This window comes from Trichosurus vulpecula, chromosome 1, assembly GCF_011100635.1.
Source record: "Trichosurus vulpecula isolate mTriVul1 chromosome 1, mTriVul1.pri, whole genome shotgun sequence".
In the NCBI taxonomy this organism is placed as follows: Eukaryota; Metazoa; Chordata; class Mammalia; order Diprotodontia; family Phalangeridae; genus Trichosurus; species Trichosurus vulpecula.
The window spans coordinates 78,653,082-78,675,167 of NC_050573.1; the positions used below are offsets into that span (position 1 = coordinate 78,653,082).

Here is a 22,086-nt window from a genome sequence, read left to right on the forward strand (position 1 = left end):
TATCCAGCCCTAAACTTTCTCAAGACTTCCAGTTTCAATCTCCAGCTGCCTACTGGACATCTTAAACTCAGCATATTCAAAACTGAACTCATTATCTTTCCCCCTCAACTCTCCTCCTTTCTAAACTTCACTAGTAGTGCCAAGGGCATCACCATTCTTCCAGTCACCCAGCTGGAAACCTCGGTGACACCCTCGACTCTCCTTGACTCCTCACTTCCTCATACCCAGCCTGATCTCAAGGCCTGTCGATTTTATCTTCATAACATCTTTTGTATACACCCTCTTGAAGGAGGCATCCAGCTCCTCATTTCCCTGGCCTTGCCTGATTCCCCTTAATTTTAGTGCCTTCCTTCTGTAATTTATTTTCACTTGATCCTGCACACAGCTTGTTTGCCCGTAGTTTTTTGCATGTTGTCTCCTCCATTAGACTGTGAGCTCCTTGAAATCAGGGACTGATACAAAGACTGTCTCTTTGTATCCTATGACTCAGCCTGGCGCCTGACACAAACATTGGAGAGGCTTTTTAAATTCAATTTCATTTTCACTTCCAAATTCTCTTCCTCGTTCCATCTCCCCCCTGCCATCCACTGAGAAAGCAAGAATAACAAAACCATTACAATTATGTATAGTTGTGCAAAACAAATTCTTGCATTAGCTGTATCAAGAGAAAAGTGAAAGAAAGAAAGATAAGGAAATGTGCTTTAATATGTACTCTGAATCACTCTGCTCTCTATCAGGAGGTGGGTGGCATGTTTCATGATGAATCTTCTGGATTTGTGATTGGTCGTTGTATTGATCAGAGTTACAAAGTCTTTCAAAGTTGACAATCTTCACAATATTACTGTTATTCTAAATTATTTTCTTGGTTTATCAATTAGTTTTTACCAATGACTATTTACTTCAAAGATATAGCAAGAACAAAAGTCTAAATATTTCCCCCCAACATCTGGAGAGTATACTTTCCACTATACCACATTGGTCCCTGGGGGGAGTGTAGACAATGTAGTTTCTACATAGCATAAGTCCCACCAAATTCACATCCAAATTCAGTGTAGCCCCTGGATGAGTCGGTTGCATGAGTTTTTCTTGGATTTGTTGATTATCAATAGGCTAGCACAAGAGAGATGGGATCACTGTCTCTCAGAGTGAGACACTACACTCCACCAGCAAGTGGATGGACATGTGTGTCTCACAATCCAAGTAGTAATATTTATGCCATTTGTTAGGGTTTGTGAAGCAAAAGGGTGCTTGTTACAAAGCAGCTAGGTCAGAGTAGAGAAGAAATGTGCACTTTTTACAATAAAAAAGGAAGCTTATCTCTTGTTACAAAAGAAGGAAGGTGTTCTTGTTAGCATAACCTTTCACACTAGATGAAGGGGACCAAATATCCCTTGGGAGATAATTAAAGAAAAGGAGAGGACTCCTTAGGCCCTCTTTTTGTTTTGGGGGAGATTTTGCAATATTCCTTCATAACAATAAAAACTTTTCTAGTAATTAGAGATGAAAAGGGATATTAGAGGAAGCCAGATTGTTGTAAACCAATCCTTCAGTATATGCTGAGGCATTACATGGTAAAATGTTGAATATGGAACACAATGGAGCAAATTCTGTCAACTCTTTTTTGGGGGGGAGGAGGGAGGAAGGCAGGGTAATTGGGGTTAAATAACTTGCCCAAGGTCACATAGACAATAAGTGTGTCAAGTGTCTGAGGTCGAATTTGAACTCAGGTCCTCCTGACTCCAGGACCAGTCTTCTACTCACTGCACCACCTAGCTGCCCCAATTCTGTTAACTCTTAAAAACTCATTCTTACCTCTTAAAAATCCATTTTTTCAGGGGCAGCTAGGTGGTGCAGTGAGTAGAGCATAGGCCCTGGAGTCAGGAGGACCTGAGTTCAAATCCAGCCCCGGGGACATGACATACATGCTAGCTGTGTGACCTTGGGCAAGTCACTTAACCCAATTGCCCTACTTTCCCCCTTGCAAAAAAAAAATACTTAAAAAACACACACACACACACACACACACACAAAAATCCATTTTATCAAATCCTGTCTCGGCTAGCACTAGACTACCTTGCTACTACCACTCTTGCTCCTTGACGTCTCAATTGTAGACTGGCTGGCTTGAAAATTCAGCATAGACTTCACTCCCAGACCTTCTGGTATCTTGCTTTCCTGCCATTTGGAAACTCACAAGGTGGTAGCCATCTCCTTCAGCTAGAAACAGAAACGAATGGACACAGCAGAGACAGAAGCAACAGTGGGGTCTTTCAGCTTCATGCTAACTCCAGAGGGCCCAAGGCCCCTCCACCACTAGGAAGGCCATAGCAGTTCATCCTCCTTCTCCAATGCCAACAAGTCTAGAAAGCCCTCACAAAGACACTAGCACCTTTTTAAATGCACTTCAGTTCCAGCTCCACCATCAAAGAGGCTCCTTTTTGGCTAGCAGATTGGAAGCAGTTGTGAGACATTTGTGTATGCTCCAAATCTCTCCAAGGAACTTCCATCACACATCATCATGCCTTTCAGGAAGCAGGCTTCCCAGCCTCTTCCACATGGGGTACTTTATCACCTCCTCCTTCCCCAATCCACCCATTACATTTGCAAAGAACATTTCATCCTCCCTGATGGAGAGTGCAGAGGTATTCTTCCAGCTCTTTCATCAAAACCAACTGGCACTTCATGTATATATGTTTGTTATCTGGCACTAGTGGAAAAAAAAATATGGTATGCTCTCTGTAGGTCACTATAAAATTTTCCATGTATTCTATACTTGAAAACTAATTCCTCTTCCATAGGATAGTCCTTCAAATACTAAAGATAACTATCATGCTCCATCCCCGCCCCCACCCCACCATTCTTTTCTTCTCCATGCTAAACATTGACAATGTTGACCACCCCTTCCTTTTGGACATTCTTCTCCCTTGACTTTTGTGACACTATTTGCTCATGACTCTCTTCCTACCTTTTTAATTACCCTTTTCTGCTTTATTCACTGGCTTCTTACACTTCTTCCTCCCTAAATGTGGTTCCCTGAACACTTTCCTGCATTCTCTTCTCTCCACCTTAATCTACTTGGATGATATCAATGCAGATGACTACCAAATGCATCTCTACCTCCAAACTCCTCCTCTACCCAGCCCCAATCTCACATTCCCTATTGCCTATTGCCTATAGCAGAGATGTCAAACACAGACCCAAAGTGCTCATTTAAATATAATTGGGAAATATTTAACAAAACGAAGGACACAGGTAATGATAAATATGTTGTTTCCTAAGTCAATATGCAACTAGCAGGGATCCTTATTAATTTTGACACTATTAGTCTACAAGGCTTCACCCCTTGCATATCTGGCTGGCATCTCAAATTCTTACGAACATTTATTAAGCACCTATTGTGTGCTATGTGCTTGAGAAGATAACAAGACTAAATAAGACACCACATTTTCTGTGTTTATGGAGTTCACAACCTAATAAACTAGAAATTAGAACTGAATTCATCATCATCCCCCACCCCTCAAAACCTGTCCTTCTCCCAACTTTCCTGTTTCTATTGATACCACCAGTTAAACCCTTGGAACTATCTTTAATTTCCTCCTTATCCTTTCTTTCACCCTCTCCTTAAAATCCAACAAGTTGTTGTAAGAGTTTTTTTTTATTCTTTTTTTTTCTTTCTTTTATTATTTAAGTCCAATGTGGCCACTTTAATCATGAGAAAAGTCATATAACTGACAAAGGCTTTCCTTAGGGTGTGCTAATTTAGCTGAGACTCCCAGTTCTTATAACTGAGATTAGAAACTGGATGGGGTAAAAGAATTTTCCCTGACTACGCCTTAGTGTTTTTTGATAAACTACATCTAATATGATTTTTCTTCTTTGGTTATCTTTGAAATGTAACTCCCACAAGCATATCTTTGAAATATAAATCTTACAAATAATCTTTGAAATGTAAATTTTATAAGTGTATCCGTGAACAATAAATCTTCATTTTCTCTTTTTGGCAGTTGCAAATTCCTTTCTCCTTCCAGCAGCTATAAATCCAAAATTCTCTTTTTCTTTCTCTTTCTCTGATGTAATTGGAGACTATACAAGCTTTAGTAAATCTCTTTTCATGGATCAGAGTTAATTAAGAACTCTGCGCCTATGCTGAAGTATATAATAAACCTGGATTTTACCTCCTAGATCTCTCTGTGTTAATAATTTCAGTTGACAGCAGTACCTATCAAGGAATACATGGCTATTTCCATATCACAGCTGATTGGCCAGGGTAATAAGTGATTTTATCACTTAGTGATTTTATCTCTACAATATTTCTCCCATCTTTCCTCTCCTCTCCATTCCTCCATCATCATTCTAATTCATGACATTATCACATTTCATCTAGGGCAGTGGTGTCAAACTCAAATAGAAATGGATTCCTGCCAGGCATATTGACTTAGAAAACCACAAATTAACATTATTTATGTTGTACTGAATTTTTATTTATTGTGTTAAAATTACAATCATTGATTAAAAAAACATGACAACAAAAAAACTGCATTGAATTTAGTAAGACTTTGGGTTCTATTAATTTCTATAAGGATTGTCATTAATTGTATTTCTTCACACAATTATTAAAAATAGTAATACTTATATTTAAGACATTGATTTTATCTACAGAAAGTTTTTTGCTTTTTTATTGTACTGTTATGCTACACAGTTCCTTAGAGCTAAAGATCAAAATAACAATACTTAATATGCTTCTGGATTTGTGGACCCCTTACAACTCTGAAGACCCAAGGGGTCCATAACCAAACCTATTGGGAACCAGAGTCTAGAGTTTACCAAGAGTTACCTAGAGTTTACCTACCTTTCTTTCCCTACCCTCTCCCATTATACTCTGAGCTCCTTAAGGGCAGAGACAGTGTCTTACTTAATCTTTGAATTTTTAGAACACATTGCAAGACCTCAGACATAGCTGTAAGCAATAAATATTCGCTGAACTGAACCCAGTGGTTCCAAGTGATGATGAAGTCCAAGGAGTAAGTTGTGCTGATGAAGGAATGAACTGATGGTTGTGACTGAGCTGCTAAGTGGCTGAAATGGAGTGCAAATAGAGGCTAATGGAAATTAAATAGTATAAAGTCTCCTGATCCCAGTCAAGAGCAAGAACTTCAGCTTGCTTGCTAAATTCCTAAACCAATTTACTGATTGAGATGATCCCTCCTTTCTGTGGAGGCCTGAGCCTCATTCTCTAGGGATGGGGGATTTCTGTATCCACATGCTGCCACCAGCCTTTAGCATCCCATTTCTTTCTCTGACCACAGCCAAACCATCTTGGGTTTAAGCTGAAATATTTACAGAATAATGAAAAAGAGGACATAAATTCAGAAAGAATACCTGAGATCCAAGATAATTTAAAATATGTGTATCCAATAAAACCTGGATAATACTCAAATTTTCCTAGTTGATCTGAGGAATTCTTATTACCCTGGCCAATCCATGGCTATCAATTTTCTCCCAGTCCCCACAGCTAAAACTTTGTCATTCAGCTTCATTCTGGCTTCCACACTGAAAATAAATGCCCATGTTTTATTTATATATGTCAAGTTTTGTTTGTGAAAACAACTTTTCAATATAGGTGATCCTCCCTCCTCCCACATCCCCTGGAAAATGATTGTCATATCTATTGACTATCTTCTCTGCCTCAGAATCAGACAGTTGATCAATAAGGTTGGCCAGTCAGTAAATATTTATTAAGTGGCTACCACGTGCCAGGCACTGGGGATACGAAGAAAGACAAACGGCAGTCCCTGCTCTCAAGAATCTCAGTCTAATAACAGGAACAACATGCAAATGACTAAGTAGAAACAAGCTATATAGAGGATCCTCTCTCTTTACTTGAATTCAAAGCTAATCCATAGTCTGGACCTACCCAGGTTGGTCAGAGTAAGTCTTTCAAAACAGGTTCTTACTAATCACTAACAAGCTAATTAACTTCCTTCTGTACTTAGCTGTAGGAAAAATAAGAAAGTATGAACAGTTAAGGAGAGTACTCCTATTGACTCAAAAACATAATGCACCATTACTCTGCAAGTACACAAAAATGAACCATTCCATCCCAAAGACAATGAGGAACTGGGAAGCCAAGATGTTACAAGGATCATCGGTGCCAATGGTGAAGTCACCAAGGAATGCAATAAGGTGAAAGAAAGAAGAGGTAAATCCTGTCAGAGGAAAGATAAGTTTCATCTGAAGTAACTGGGACAGGCCTTGGATGAAAAAATGAAGAAGGAAGAAGCAAAGATGACTTCAGAGTTTCAAATATGGAAAGACTGTGGTGCCACTGAAGGAACATCAGGAGGAGGGAAGCAAATGAGTCCAAGTCAACAACCATTTATTAAGCACCTACTACATGCCAAGCACTAGGCTAAGGACTGGGCACACTGAGTTTGACATGTTGGTAACAAATTCAGGGAGAGATGTATGGGAATACCTCCTTACCTCCCCCTTGAAATCCTTCCCTTCCACATCTATCTTGGATGCCTCCTTATATAGATTATTTCCTGAGATTCTCAGTAAGTGGTGCTCCCTCTCTATTAAAATTACTTTGGATTTTACTTTTCTATGTACCTGATGGATCCCTACAGGGATATAGAAGCTCCCCAGGCCAAGGAGTATTTTGTTGTTGCTTTGCAGCCCTAGCACCTAGGACCATCCCCAGTGCTTTGAAAGTAACAGGTGCTATGTGGAGAGGCAGCATGCTTTTTGTCATTCTATCCTCTTCTACCGGTATGGTACCTGGTACGTATTAGGTACTTAATAATATTAATAGCCAGCATTTATATAGTGCTTAAAGGTTTGCAAAGCACTTTATGTTATCTCATTTGATCTTTACAACAATCCCAGAAGGTAGGTGCTATTATTATCCCCCTTTTACAGATGCAGAAACTGCAGGCTGAGAAAGATTAAGTGACCTCAGGGTTATATAGCTAGCATCTGATGTAGAACTGTAATTGAGGTCTTTCTGATTCCAAGTCTAGCACTCTATTCTCTGTGCCACCTGGCCAATTGATTGATACTGGAAAGAGTTCTGGATTTGGTTTCAAGAGAAACTAGATTCACATCCAGCTCTGCCACTGCCTAATGAAATGATCTTGGTTAAGCTCCTAAACTTTCCTGGGCCTCCATTCCCTCATCTGTAAAAGGAGATGTGCATCTAGAATTTAGAAAATGGTCAGGATATGGGCATAAAGATGGGGAATAAATCTGTACAGAGATTGCATCTATGGGAAAAGATGACATTGCCAAGTGAGAATCAAGAGAAAAAGGGGGCCAAGGAAAAATTCTTGGGGAATATTCACATTAAGGAGGTAAAAATCGAAACTGAGCCCCAAAGAGGGAAAATTACTTGCTTATGGCCAAGGAACTTTGGGATTGGAGGGGGGTGGAGTTGGACGGAAAGTCATAATAAAGGTCTGGTAAGAGTGAGAGCAAAGGAGACTGTGGTAACATTATTTCCTATGGTGAGGGACAATATGTCCACTCCAAAATGACCAAGGGTAATCAAGGTAGATTGGAGACAGAGATCTTAGGGGTTGAGATGGGAGGTATTGCAATCCGAGCAGCAATGAACAGTGAGACCAATGTAAAAGAATTATCAATATAAGTATCTGCGTTCCTAAGCTAATGGCAGGACGTGGGCTACAAAGAGAGCCAGTGAACTTAGGAATGAGAAAATTTAGCTGAGGTGCTAAGGTGGCCTCTGAAGCAAAGAGCAGGAATGAGTTGTAGTGTGAGTCTAAAGATTTTCAGGAAGACGATGGTCCCATGTGGTCAAATCCAAAATGTAGAGAGATTGTATGGTACTGGCTCCCTTCCCTTCTAAATGACCTAGAAATAAAAGTTTTGAAGTTCTGTGGCTCTAAAAAACAATAAACTCTAGTAGAAGTAAAGGTTTTTGGTATTTCCTCAGAAAAAAGCCTATAACTAAAGATATAAACCTTGCTACAATCATGGGAAGAGCAGTAACAATTAGCAAAACAAAGATAAGTTGCTGTACCTATCCCAGTGCCAAATGTACCAACAAAAAAATCCATACCAAGATCATAGGATTACAGACCAAGAGGTAGAACTTTGGAAGCTATCTAGTTCAGTCCCTTCATTTTAGAAATGAGGAAACTAGATCCAGAAGTCTTTCCTTTGTCCTTATCCTAAATCAGAGGTTCTTAACTTTTTTGTGTCATAGAGCCCCCTGGAAGTCTGGTAAATCCTATGGATACTTTCTCAGAATAATTTTTAAAAATTCATAAAGAAATGCTAAATTTCAGCTAATACAAATAATGATTTTTTTTCCCATCCAAGTTTAGAGATATCCTGAAATCTATCTGCAGACCCCCTTGGGCACCTATGAGCCCTCTGCTCTAAATGGATTTTTTTCCCAAGGATGTGAGGGTATACCTTTTCTTGACACATGAGATACACTGCTCATTGTGGCTGAAATATACCATGTGAGAGGTTTTACCAGAAGTAAAGTTTCTCTACCCAATTCACCCCATTCTCTGATGATAATCTTAATTCAGCTCTTACAATTCATTTATTTTATTTTTCTTTGGTATTGATTTCCTGATCTCCAGTGGTGCAATAGGGGAATCCTATGAGAAGCCTTTCCCACACATAACAGTCTTTTCAAACATGCCAAAAACATTTTTACATAGCACTGAGCTAAAGAGAGCAACAAAATACAAATCAATGGGAAAGTAAGCCACACCCTGAAGGAGTTTGCAATCATCTATAGGGTGAAGTCAAATGGCTTTGTCTATACTTTGCCATGTTTTTCCCATGCTTGTTGATTGATTCATCAACAAAGCTATTATCTGATGTGAAATCTATGAAGCTGAAAAAGGGGAAAGCTAAACTTTTCCATATTCAATGAATTTATAGGGCTTCTCTCTCCTATGACTCTTGGGATGCATAGTTGTGTTCTGCTGAAGATCATTATTTTCATAAGGTTTCTCTGCAGGATGAATCTTCTGACATTGAATGAAGTGTGAGTGTACACTAAAGGCTTTCCCACATTTTACTGCACTCACAGGGTTTCTTACCATTATGTACTCTTTGATGAAAAATAAGATTAGAACTCTAAGGGCTTTTAGATATTCATTACATGTATATAGTTTTTCTCCAGCATGAATTCTTTGATGTTGTATAAGGTGTGCTTTCTAATTAAAAACTCTAGTTACATTCATTACATTCATAGGCTTTCACTCCAGTACAACTTTCCCCCATCTCTGGCTAAAGGCTAATACTAACACTAATTACCTTCCTAAGGTTTCTCTCCAGTGTGAATTCTTTGGTATTGAATAACCTAAAGTTTTTGCCACATTTGTCACATTCACTAGGATTTTCTCAGGTGAATTCTATGATGTTTAATAAGGTCTGAATGATCACTGAAGGTTTTTCCACATACACTGCATTAACAGGGTCTCTCTCCACTATGTGTTTTCTGATGTTTAATAAGGGCTGACATCTGGCTGAAAGTTTTCCCACATTCCATACACTCATAAGGTTTTTCTCCAGTGTGAACTCTTTGGTGTTGAATAAGGACTGAATGCTCACTAAAAGCTTTACCTTATATACTACATTCATGGGATTTTTTCTCTTGTGTGAATTCTTTGATGTTGAATAAGGTTAGAACTCTGGGTAAAACCTTTCCCACATTTGTTACACTCATAAGGCTTTTCTCCTGTGTGAATTCTGTGATGTTTAATAAGGCATGAACGATTACTGAACGTTTTTTCACATTCATTGCATTCATAGGGTCTCTCTCCAGTGTGAATTCTATGATGTTGAGTAAGGGATGAGCGTGCACTAAATGCTTTCCCACATTCACTGCAACGATAAGGTTTCTCTCCAGTATGAATTCGTTGATGATAAATAAGGCATGTACTCTGACTGAAGGCTTTCCCACATTCATTGCATTCATAGGGTTTTTCTCCACTATGTATTCTCTGATGTTTAATAAGGGTTGACATCTGGCTGAAAGTTTTCCCACATTCCTTACACTCATAGGGTTTTTCTCCAGTGTGAACTCTTCGGTGTTGAATAAGGACTGGGCGGTCACTAAAGGCTTTCCCACATATATTGCACTCATGGGGCTTTTCTCCAGTGTGAATTCTTTGATGGCAGATAAGGCGTGAGACCTGATTGAAGGCTTTTCCACATTTATTACATCCATAAGGTTTCTCTCCATTATGAACTCTGTGATGTTGAATAAGGGAGGAACTAGCACTAAAAGTTTTCCCACATTCATTACAGGTAAAGGGCTTCTTTACATTATGTGTTATTTGATAGTGAATAAGACTTGAACTCTGATCGAAGGTTTTCCCACATTCACTACATTTATATGGCTTCTCTCCACTATGAATTCTCTGATGTAGGATAAGATGTTTCCCACAATCCTCACATTCATCAGACTTCTCTCTTTGATTGTTTCTCTGACCCCCAATAAGGTTAGAGATCTGACTGAAATCTTTCCTGCATTCACTTTGCTTATAGGGGTTTTCTTCAGCATGAATCATATGATGTTGAATGGGATTGGAGTTGTGATCAGAGGTTTTCCCACAATCACTACATTCATAGGATTTTTCTCCAATGGAAATTACTTGATCCTCATTAAGGACTGAGCTGTGACTGAAACCTTTCTCAGATTTATTATATTCACAAGTAATCTTGGATATGTTGGTACTCTGATGGTTGCTAAGCTGTGAATTCCATTTAAAGCACTGGCTACATGTATCATGTTGATAGGATTTCTCTCCTGCAGGAACTCTCTGATTTGAACTTAGGCTGAAGTTTCTCCCAAATTCAGTATATTCATGACTTTTCTCCCCAATGGGGGTTCTCATTGCCACTGGCTTGAAACAATTCTCCAGGGAAAGAGAATTCTTTAGACTTTTCACTGTGGTCTTTTCCAGTTGTCTCACTAAACTTCCTACACACCCATTGGATTTGCTAAATTCAGAGCCTTGGGAAACATCCTGGGCAAGTCTTTCTGACACCATCCACTGTGATTTCACCTCTTCAGGAATTTCTTCCTTTGGATTCAACACCTTGTTCTCATTTCTACTATCACAATCTGAAAAAAATAAGTACAAAATATGAAGTTTCACCTAATTTTGATTCTGGCAGAAAGGAAGTTGCTAGAATGCAATGGGTACATCCCAAAGAAAATTAGCTTTGAACTGCCAAGGCGATAGCAGGTTGCAGTGAATATGCTATCCCAGAGAGTAAGTAGGTATTCACACACACAGGTGAGAGTGGTGAGGTTCTATAAAGTTATGGGTAGATACCCCAATCAACCTGCATAATACATCATATAAATAGATACATACTGAATAGACAGAAGGTAACCTTAGAGGTAAAGACACTGGTAGCTAAAGGGGACTAGGAAAGGCCTCCTGCAGAAGGTGGCCCTTGACTTGGATCTGGAAGGAAGTCATAGATTCTAAGAATTAGAAGTTAGAAGGGAAATCATTCCAGCCAGGGAGAAGACACAGAAATAGGAGACAGTGTGTTGCATATAAAGAAGAGCAAGGAGACTAGTATGGTTAGACTATAGAGCAGGGGTCAGCAAACTATGGCCCAAGGGTCAAATCTGGCCCACCACCTGTTTTTGTCTGGCCTGTGAGCTGCCAATCCTATAGGATATAGAGAGGAACAGTATATAGAAACACAGAAAGGGCCATGTTGTTAGGAGCTTTAAAGGCCCATAAGGAGAATTTAAATCTCATCCTAGAGGTAATAGAGAGCTACTGGAATTCAAACGTGTGAGGAGAGGTGGATAACATGATCAGACCTTTTTCTGAAAAGACTCTGAGAGCTCTATGGAGGTGGTTAGAGTGGAGAGAGGTGAGGCATGGAGGCCAATTGGATACTGAAATAGTCCAAGATAGAGGAACTGAACTAGGCGGGTAGCTGTGTGAATAGAGAAAAGAAGACAAATGAGAGACATATTATGCGGAAAGAAATTAGGAGATTTGGCAAATGACTGGGTATGTGGGGTGGGGATGATGCCAAGGTTGTGAACCTGAGTGACTGGAAGGATTGGGAATTAATAGTGATTGGGAAGTACAGAAGAGGTATAAACTTGGGGGAAAAGATAATGAGTTCTGTTTTGGACATGCATCTAACATGTATGTCTATGGGCCATTTAGTTTGAAATGTCTAATAAACGATTGGTGATACAGGACTATAGCTTAGGAGACAAAGACTGAATAAATAGATCTGGTTGTCAGCTTTATAGAAATGATAACTGAATGCATGGGAGGATGGGATAGGAGAATACAAAAGAGGGCCTAGGACAGCACTTTGGGAGAATTACCCCCCAGTTGGTGGGTGTGATATTGATGAAATCCTACAAAAGAGACTGAAAAAGTCAGACAGGTTAAGAAGAGAATTAAGAGAAAGCAGAGTCATGAAAATCCAGAGAGAAAGTATCCAGGAAGAGAAAGTAGTCAGCAGGGTCAAATACTGTAGAAAGACCAAGAACACTAAGGACTGAGCAAAGGAGGCCATTTGATTTGGCAATTAAGGGAGCACTGGTAACTCTGACAAGAGCTGCTTCAGTTGAATGATGAAACCAGGAGCCAATCTGCAGAGGGTTTAGAAAAGAGTGAGGAGAGACATAAAGGCATCAAGTATAAATAGCTTCTTCAGGGAATTCATTTGTGAAGCAAAGGCGTTTGGGGAAGGCAGCGAGTAAGGATAGTAGAAGTGAGTTAAGGTTTTTAGAGAATATGTGTTCAAGTCCCAAGTGAGTTTATCTTCTAACCCAGGGTTTCCTTTGGCAGCCATCTCTCTCTGCTAAGTCAGTCAGATGTTTGATGACTAAGGGGATTCCCGGGTTCTTGCAGGGTTTGACCAATTACCTTTTGTGGTAATTGGTCAAATAAGATAATATTTATATAAAGTGCTTACAACAATGCCTGGCACTTAGTAGGCATTTAACAAATGCTTGCTCCTTTTTCCCTTCCCAATTACTTTATATTACTTAATCTTCTGAATAAAAATATTATAGTATCAATGCAATTTCTGTTCCCCATTCCCAATAGAAATTTCAGTTACATATTTAAATAGTTTAGAACTAAGTTGTTCAGCTCCTCCAGTCTTATTTTGATGAATCACTGTGTCATGGACATGACTCTGGATTCCTGAAGGCTATGAAAGCTGTATATAAACTCTCAAAGTCTTTACCATGCTAGAAATTCTAGAATGGCTAGCCCTGGCAACAGACCGACTCTATCTTCCAAGGTTCAATCTCATTTGTTATGGAGAGGCCCACTGCCAGTAACTGGCTACCAGCTAATGAATTTTTCTGGCCACAGCAACTCATGAAACAAAGAAAAATGTGAAATGTGGAGTTCTGTTTCTGCAGTGACACTGGCATGACCAGGAGAAAGGATGCCAAGAAGCACGCGGTTTGACTGTTGGTTCTCTAAATGTGACGTTCTTGGCCAGTGGCCAGCGAGTGGGCATATCGTTAGAGAGGTGAGTCACATTAATCGTGATATTCTCACTATAAATGAAACCAAAAGAAAAAAAGGAAGTTGCAGCAATGGGAGGATGGCTCACAGGCATTCCTTGGAGAGGCTAATAAAGGAGCTGGCAGAGCAGGTTTTATCATGATGCTGGAAGCAATAAGAAACAATATTTCATAGGTCAGCAAATATAATGGCACTAATGACAAGTATTTGCAAAAAGGCCACCAACTTAAGCACCAACATCAGTTACTGAGGATGAAGTCATTGAGAAATTCTACAAAAAAAATGTATCATGACTCTCCAAATTAAGCTAATATACATTCTGCTACAGGACAGCATGCTTTGGGAAGAAGGAATGAGGGAAGCTAGTAGAACTCACAGAAACCTCATGCTTTATAGCATGAACACTTACTGTGAGGAAAAAAAAATCATTAGGTGCTGGGCATAGCAAGCACCCATAACACCATATCTTAGCAGACGGGAGAAGGTGTGTTACTGATGTGAATGTCTCCCTAAAAGGCTGTCTGTGTCAGGAAGACATCAGCAGAACTAAGATGGGAATTAGTAAAAATCAAGAAGTCTGAGAAAAAGATACAGCATACAATTAAAACAAATTCACCCTGAACTATTTAAACAAGTAACTGCAGCCTTTAAAGCCTACATAAATGTAGTGGTTATCATTAAATTCTGAAGATCACTAGGGTTTAACAGAAGCCAGGTATGGTTAATTGGTAATGGGAAAGAATCCATCCAAGGAGAAAAACTTTTTTAAGTTGGGATGGCTACCCAAGCAAGGAGAATGGGGAAGCAGCAGAATACGGCAGACCATGGGTAAACAAGGCATGAACTAAGTAAAAGAATTCAAGAGATACTTTGCAAAGGGCTCAAAAACCCATAACAGGCCCTTTAAACCCATCATCATAAGACAAAGAGTATACATACGGCCACCTGGTGGTCATGGTGCAATACATGTGATCAGGGATGAAAAGAGGACAGAGGAATGAAAACATGTAACTATTTGCTTTGGTATTTTGCAGGGGAGACACCAGAAAGATTCTTACTCACAGACTTTTGGAATAAACAGTTTAGGGTTCTAAACAAACAATGGTAAATACAAATACACAGAATGTTCCAGATCTAATGTGGACAAGGACTAGACAACTCAATATAATCAAATGCCAGGCAATAGGAAGTTTTGAAGGCAGAACTATAGAGTCACTGGCCAAAATATGAATCTCTCCTTACAAATTACCACTGTATGCAAGAGTAAAGAACTGCTAACACTTTGATCCATCCAGAAGGGAATCTGGGGAATTACAAACCAGTGAATCTTATTTCTGTATCAGGCAAGTAGAAGCATCTATAAGAAAGAGTAAGATCATTGAAAATTTATGAACACAAAGCCTACCAGGATAAGAGCCACATGTTTGGGAGAAGAGGAATTCAAGTCTAATGAATCTCCGAGAACTCTTTTAGAAGGTGTATTATTGGGTTGATGAACTAATTGGGTCTGTGATACAGAACTCAACACTTGCCACATACATTCCTAACTCAGGTGTTTGTAAGAGTCAAATATTAAATTTGGCCAAATGGGAAACTCTACCCAGGTAGCTACACCCTTTTGCCCCTACCTGACTGGCCAAAGTCTACCACCCAGAATTTACTAAGCTGATTGACCAATGTTACCGTAAGAAAGATATAAAGGGAGAAAAAATCCAAAAGAGGTTATCAGGCAAATTTAGAATGTTATAGGAAGAGGTACTTAAAATGCTGACAATAACAATCAGTAGAACTAAGACCTCCCACAACTTAACCCTAGAGACCACTATAAAAGCCAGGATCCTGGGGTGGATAAACAATGAGTCTACTTACATGTGGCACAGATGATTTCTTTTGTTTTTGTTTTTGTTTTTTTGAGGCAATCAAGGTCAAGTGACTTCCTCAAGGTCACACAGGTTGTAAGTGTCTCAGGCCAGACCTGAACTCAGGTTCTCCTGACATCAGGCACAGTGCTCTATCCACAGTGCCACCTAGCTGCCCTGGTACTGATGTTTTCAAATCCTTTGTGTCACAGCATCACACAGAATTAAGTCCTTCCTTCGTACAGACACTGGCAGATGACCAATCAGAGCTGCCAGACTAAGCCTGTTGGTTTCTATTTTTTTTTACCTTGTTGTCTCTCCCTTTAGATTGTGAGATCCTCGAGGGCAGGGACTTACCTCCTTCTGTATCCCCCCTGCTTAGTACAGTACCTGGCACATTATAGATAGTTAAAACACTTATTGACTCCTAAATTAAACTAAACTTTATGCAATTAACTAATAAAACATAGTTTTAGCCAACTGCTCCCTTTGCTACAGAGGGGGAAAGTACAGAGGGGATTTCCTGATGCATTTTACTATCCAACCTAAATTCCTCGACCTAGTCCTCAATGCTTGGTTACTGATTTATGTTGGGTTACTTCCACCTTGTACACTCTACTCCAATTAAGTCAATCTCTTTCCCCCACACCAACGTTCCTCCTTTCTGTTTCTAAACCATTCCTCTTCCTTGTTCTTTCCAACTAAAATACTTTTTCCTCCTCTGCTGTCAATCCATGTCCAATGATTCCTAGGAGACAAAACTCAATTGTCACCTCCTCCGATAAGCCTGCCCTGATTAGCCCTGCATCACCTTGGCACTTACGTGTATTAGTAGGGTCTTGCTCTACCATTGCTCCATATGGTGCCAAAAATTGTTTCCTTATTGTTTCATTTTTTTCTGTTTCCATTTACCCAAACCTAAGAATGAACTCTCCCAAGGCCAAGATTATGCCTTTTATTTCCTTTGGTTCTAAAACCACCTAGTACACTAAGGAACATAGAACAAGAGCTTTGCAAATTAGTGCCAGGCCTGGAATCAGGAAGACCCACCTTCCTTAGTTCAAATCTGGCCTCAGACTCTCACTAGCTGTGTGACCCTGGGCAAGTCACTTAACCCTATTTGCCTCAGTTTCCTCATCTGTAAAATGATGACAAATGACTAAAGAAAGGAAAGGTTCTCCATTTACTTACTCACCTGAGCAGCTGTCTTTTAAGGTCCCTCTCCTGGCAGCTCTTTGCCTGTCCAGGATCCACAGCTCTTCTCCTTGCTCCAGCCAGAAGATCACATCAGGTTTGGACACAGGGAATCCTACTTGTGAGAAAGGAAATAGGGCCTGGTGGTTTGTCCTGGGTTAATAGGGTTAACCCAAGCTCAGGCCCAGCCCTTGGATCTATAGGTACCAGGTGGGAGGAGGAAAGAACTGTCCAGAGAGACTTCAACAGCAAGGCCTAGAAAGGCCTATGCACCCTCTGCAAGAATTCCAGGACTGTGCTGCCCACAGGATGAGGGAGGTCAAGGAGGTAGGGAGGTCAAAGTGACCTGGGCCCTGGAAATGATTAGCTCATGTCTTCAACTTATGAGAAGTGTAGGAAACTCTCATCTCTGGTATGTCCAAATTGGATCTTGGTGACAGTTCTGGGCCAAAGACAGTGAGGCTAGGCCTCCTCGAGGGAATTCAGAGGATGGGAAATGTGCAGGTTCATGGAGAAGTCAAGGAAGTAACCCATTTCTAGCTCTGTATAGAACAGTCAAGGAACAGAAAGGAGAAAGGAGACCCTTTCTGTGCCAATATAAGATCAGGAATCTTTAATCCCTGAATACTAAGCCCAAGTCACCCAAATCCTTTGGACCCCACAATTACTACAGAATAGACAGCTAAGAAGCTCAGGCCTGAGTCCTAGGGAAAGGCCTTACCTAGGGAGGCCATGTTCTCATAATTCTCCAGCATCACATTTCTGTAGAGACGCCTCTGAGCGGGGTCCAGACATTCCCACTCCTCCTGGGTGAGGTACACAGCCACATCTTCAAACACCACTGATTCCTGAAAAAACATGTTACTGCTGGAGTTCCAGGGACTTACCATCCTTGGCCCTGGGGTTGGAGGTAGAAGAGGCAGCCTTGCAGACCTCTGCTTGGAGCTCTCCAATGAAGGGGAACCAACCCCCTTTTCTACTTTGGGACAGCACTAATGGTCAGGAGGTTGTTCTCAGATATTTATCCTGTTCAAAAAAAGACCTCATGTTCAAACAAAGGAAATTATGACTAAGATAGAAAGTCCTCTGAAGGGACGGAGAAGCTAGACAAAATGGAGTTTATAGTGCAAAAACTTGGAGGAATTACACCAAAGAATATCTCCCCCAAACTTACAGGACACAAATCTCCATTATCCTCATCAGGGCTCACAAGAGGGTTGTGGAAAAGCTCCAAAGAACAGCACACAAAAGTTTCTAACAATCTCTTTGTCCAAGGAGTTAGCTAGAGTTCAGGAGTTCCTTCCAAAAAAAGGAAGAGCCTTTTACAAGTTCCTGAAAGCAAACAAAAGTTCAGATTTATCCACGAATACTTCTGGAAAAAACTCTGGAGCTTCCGTGAAACTACAGACTTGGCAAACAAAAATGTGCCAGACAGCCTAAGGAGGAAGAGTCGGGACTGAGCCCAGAATGTAAAGGTCACCAAGCTCCCTCATTCACTTCTCATCTGAGAGAATCAGCAGCCAGTAACGGACGGGGAGGCTCAGACTGCTTTGAAAGCACCAGAGCTCACTGGTAGGTTTTCAGAGAGCCTGGACTCAAGGGAAGCCCAGAATTTCAAAATGGGTGAGGAGAAACAGGCCCAACAGGCCACAGGGAGAGCAGTATTTTAAAAGGGGGCCAAGAGAGAAACATATTCAAATAGGAAATAGTGCTTGAGAGATGTGAGAAACTAATACATTTTAAATCTAAAGCTAATTTAAATATAAAGCTGACCAAGTCTAATGCTAATAAAGATAAATGAACACAGGGAGGCCCAGGTTCCCACAAGTGGGTAGTACCTCTCCTAATTCCTCTATCTTACCATCACTTCCTAATGTTCCTTCTCTCCCTATGCTTCACCCCTACTAAACCTATTCTTTATCATCATTAAGACCTCCAGTCTCTCCACCCTCCAGCAGATTTTTGGGCCACTAGCCCTGCTCCAATTTTACTTTCCTCCCTTTCCAATCCTGACTCTATAGTTAGTCAACTATATGAATTAGAGGTGGTTACCTCTACACTGTTCTCTGCTTTCAAATCCCTCACCCCTTGTCCTATCATAGTCCATCGTTTTGCCAAATCTCAACCTGGATTATTTCCACCACCTACCTCCTCTGTCCACACTCATGGGCTGCTGAAAGAACTTGGAGGAGGTCACATAACTGAGATGACTGGGTACTTTTTAAATTCACCGGGCCTTCACTGCAGCAAGGAAAAGTTTTTATCTCTAACGTATTCCTTATCTCACTCTTCATAGAAGCTATTTGAAACCTTCCCTTCCCTCCTCAAACCTACACCTTCCTCTCTCTTCCCCTTTCCTGAGCTAAAATCTGACTTCTAACTTTACTGAGAAAACTGAGGCTATTAGATGTGAGCTCCTTCTTCTCCCATTCTCTTCATTTCAAAATCCCATGACATTAGCTCCATTCTTGACTCTTTTCCCCTAATATCCAACAATGAGGCAGCCCTTCTCCTCTCGAAACCAACCACCAACCCCTCTACATATACACTTGACCTCATACTCTCCATTTTTTTTCAGCAAATTGCAACCTTTCTCTCTCTCTCTCTCTCTCTCTCTCTCTCTCTCTCTCTCTCTCTCTCTCTCTCTCATCTTCAAACTCTTCCTGTTTACTGGTGCCTTCCCTACTGTTTTCAACCATACCCAATTCTCCCCATCCTTTAAAAAAACCTTCATTAGGGGCAGCTAGGTGCCACAGTGAGTAAAACACCGGCCTTGGAGTCAGGAGGACCTGAGTTCAAATTTGACTTCAGATACTTGACACACTTACTAGCTGTGTGATCTTGGACATGTCACTTAACCCCAATTGCCCTGCCCTCCCCTCTAAAAAAAAAACCTTCATTAGACTCTACCATTACCTTAAGCCATCATTCTGTATACCTTCTCCCTTTATAAACCAAACTCCTAGAAAAAGCTGTCTACACTTGCTTCCTATACTTCCTCTCCTATTACTCACTGCATCAACCCTCTGGAATCTGTCCTCAAACCTTATCCCCCAAATGAAACTGCTCTTTCCAAAGTTACCAATGAATCTCTTCCCTTCATATTGATTCTCTTGTTCATTTTCTGAGTACTCGCTCTTCTCTGTGTTTTTGTGACATTCCTCTCCCCTGGTTCTCCTCTTACCCATCTGACTGCTCTTTCTCAGGCTCCTCTGCTGACTCATCATCCATAACACTCTTTCTAACTATGGGTATTCCCCCAGGCTCTGTTCTAGCCCCTTTTCTCTTCTCTCGCTCTGCTCTTTCTGTTTTGGCAACCTCATCAGCTCCAATTGGTTTAACTATTATCTCTATGAAGATGACTCACGGATCCCTCACTGGCGTCTCTCTTGAGCTTCAGTGCTATTTCACTAATTGCCTACTAGATGTTTCAAACTTGATGTCTCAAAGATATCTCAAATTCAAAATGTGCACAACAGAACTAATTATTTTCTCCTAATACCTCCCATCTTCTAGACGTCTCTATTTCTGTCAAAGGCACCACCATTCACCTTTCTGGGCTCCCAGATTTGTAACCTTGACATTATCCTTGATCCTTCACTCTCCCTCATCATCAACTGCCAAATCTTTCCATTTCTATCTCCACAACCTCTCTCAGTTCCTACCCCTTCTCTCATACACCTGCCATGGTAGCTTAGGCTCTAATCACCACTTGCTTAGATTATTGTTAACAGTCTCCTTGTCTCAAGTCTCTCCCCTCTCTGATCCATTCTACACACTGCTACCAAACTGATCTTCTTTAAGAGAAGATTTGACTCCGTCACTCTTACACTTAATCAACTCCAATGGCTTCCCATTCCCTCTGGGATAAAATATAAACTCTTCTATCTCCTTTTCAAAAGCCTTCACAACCTGGCCCCAAACTATCTCTCCAGCCTCACTGGACATTATTATTTTCCCTCCCACACTCTGCAATCCAGCCAAACTGGCCCCACCTACAACACCCCATCTCTTGCCTATGGGCAGAGCCATCCCCTACACCTGGAACATAATTGTTCTGTCTTCCCCTCAGTCTCCCAAAATCTCTCTCCTCCTTCAAGATCCAGTTCATACATTACCTTCTACATGAAGGTTTTCCTGTTCCCTACAACTACCTGGTAGGGATCACAAAGGGATCCCTTTCCTGAAACCCACCACGTATCTGTCAAATTGGCAAAAATTAGTAATGTAGGGAGAGCAACAGTTCTTTTGCAGGCAAGGGAAAAAGTTGCTAGTTTCACCATCCAACTGGATTAAGCTCCCACCCAGATAGTGACCCTGGGCATGATGGGAATTGAAAGGAACTTTCATAACAATTCAAAGAGTGAACTGAATTCAAAAAGAGGTAGTAGAGAAATAAAACAGTTTAAAAATCATATTTAAGAGCTTCTGGCTGGATACTGTGAGCCTGACTTACAAAGGAGTTGAAATAGCCCCCTTTTACAAGAAACCGAAGCAGCTAACAAACCCTTCCCCTGCAATTCAATGGAGAGCTAATAGACAGCAGCTGTACAGCTCAGCGGTCATTTATTTCCACAGAATGACAAAATTTTAGAGTGGGAAAGAACCTTGGCAACAACATATAAAGCCAATGCTTAGGGAATGGCTGAATGAATTGTGGCATATCAATGCAATGGAGTATTATTACACTACATGAAATGACAAGAACATACTTCCAAACCTGAAATGGGGGGTGGGGTTCAAAAACAGCTGGAAATCCCCCATCTTGGACATAGTCACTCAGAGAAAACCATAGCACCTAAGCCCTCAAACTGCACAGATGTGTTTGGGAAGAGGGTGCATAGCCTATCAAGGAACTGTCCAAATAGGAGCCCTCTTCCCCAAAATAAGCCACTCTCTTAATGCTTGGGAATTGGGTTTTTAGATGTTTGCCTTAAGGGAAAAAAGGGTACCAGACAGAGAAGAAAAAGGATCTGAGGCTGCACTAAGGCTAGAGCCCCAAAAGGATCTCTGAAAGGAAAGCTCACCTAGAGCTCAGATGGTAGGAGTTTGGTTTCCATCCCCCTGTCTCTTGGGTTTCCCTTAGTAGGGCAGTCAAAACCCTGGAGAACACACAGAACTGAAGGAAGAAAATACAAGCTGTGAGTGAAACTAGCCATGTTTTCAGCCACCCCAGAATCACACACTGGGACTCCCCAGTTGCCCCTGTCATGGGTTCATTTATTAAAAATTCATTTTATTTTCAATTCGTAGAACAAAACAAGCATTTCCATAACACCATACAATAAAAAAGATGATTGTAACAATCCCTCAGACTAAGAGCATAACTGTGAGCATGACCAGGGTGGTGGAAGTGTCAGAGGAGAGAAGGGGGGAATATAGGAGAGATGTTACAGAAGTAGAATCCCCACTACATGATATCAAACAAGTCTATCCAGCCTTTACCTGCAGACCCCCAATGAAGGCAATCCACCGCCTCTCAAAGCGCCCCATTCCCACTTTAAGAAAAA

General features: G+C 40.7%; 1 protein-coding gene across 2 annotated transcripts; it reads right to left on the minus strand.

The window, feature by feature from the left end:
- Positions 1–8,561: 8,561 nt before the first annotated feature.
- LOC118830328 (zinc finger protein OZF-like) lies at positions 8,562–21,680 on the minus strand. 2 transcript variants are annotated; one of them, XM_036737279.1, is made up of 4 exons: positions 21,604–21,680; positions 17,298–17,424; positions 16,578–16,691; positions 8,562–11,116 (listed from the first exon to the last, which is right to left on the minus strand). In XM_036737279.1, the coding sequence occupies exons 2-4, from the start codon at positions 17,329–17,331 to the stop codon at positions 9,624–9,626; spliced, it is 1,641 nt and encodes a 546-aa protein (XP_036593174.1). In that variant the 5' UTR covers positions 17,332–17,424; positions 21,604–21,680; the 3' UTR covers positions 8,562–9,623. The 2 variants fall into 2 exon arrangements, with proteins under 2 accessions (XP_036593174.1, XP_036593166.1); XM_036737271.1 differs by lacking the exon at positions 21,604–21,680 and adding an exon at positions 17,751–17,837.
- Between the last annotated feature and the right edge of the window lie 406 nt (positions 21,681–22,086).

What these genes read in the sequence shown, in the direction of transcription:
- LOC118830328 (XM_036737279.1), bottom strand. Translation starts at nt 17,331, where the DNA reads ATGCTGGAGAATTATGAGAACATGGCCTCCCTAG. An exon ending in TGAGAACATGGCCTCCCTAG is followed by an intron (nt 16,692 to 17,297) that starts GTAAGGCCTTTC and finishes TCTCACAAGTAG; the next exon opens with GATTCCCTGTGTCCAAACCT. An exon ending in CTTAAAAGACAGCTGCTCAG is followed by an intron (nt 11,117 to 16,577) that starts GTGAGTAAGTAA and finishes TATTTTTTTCAG; the next exon opens with ATTGTGATAGTAGAAATGAG.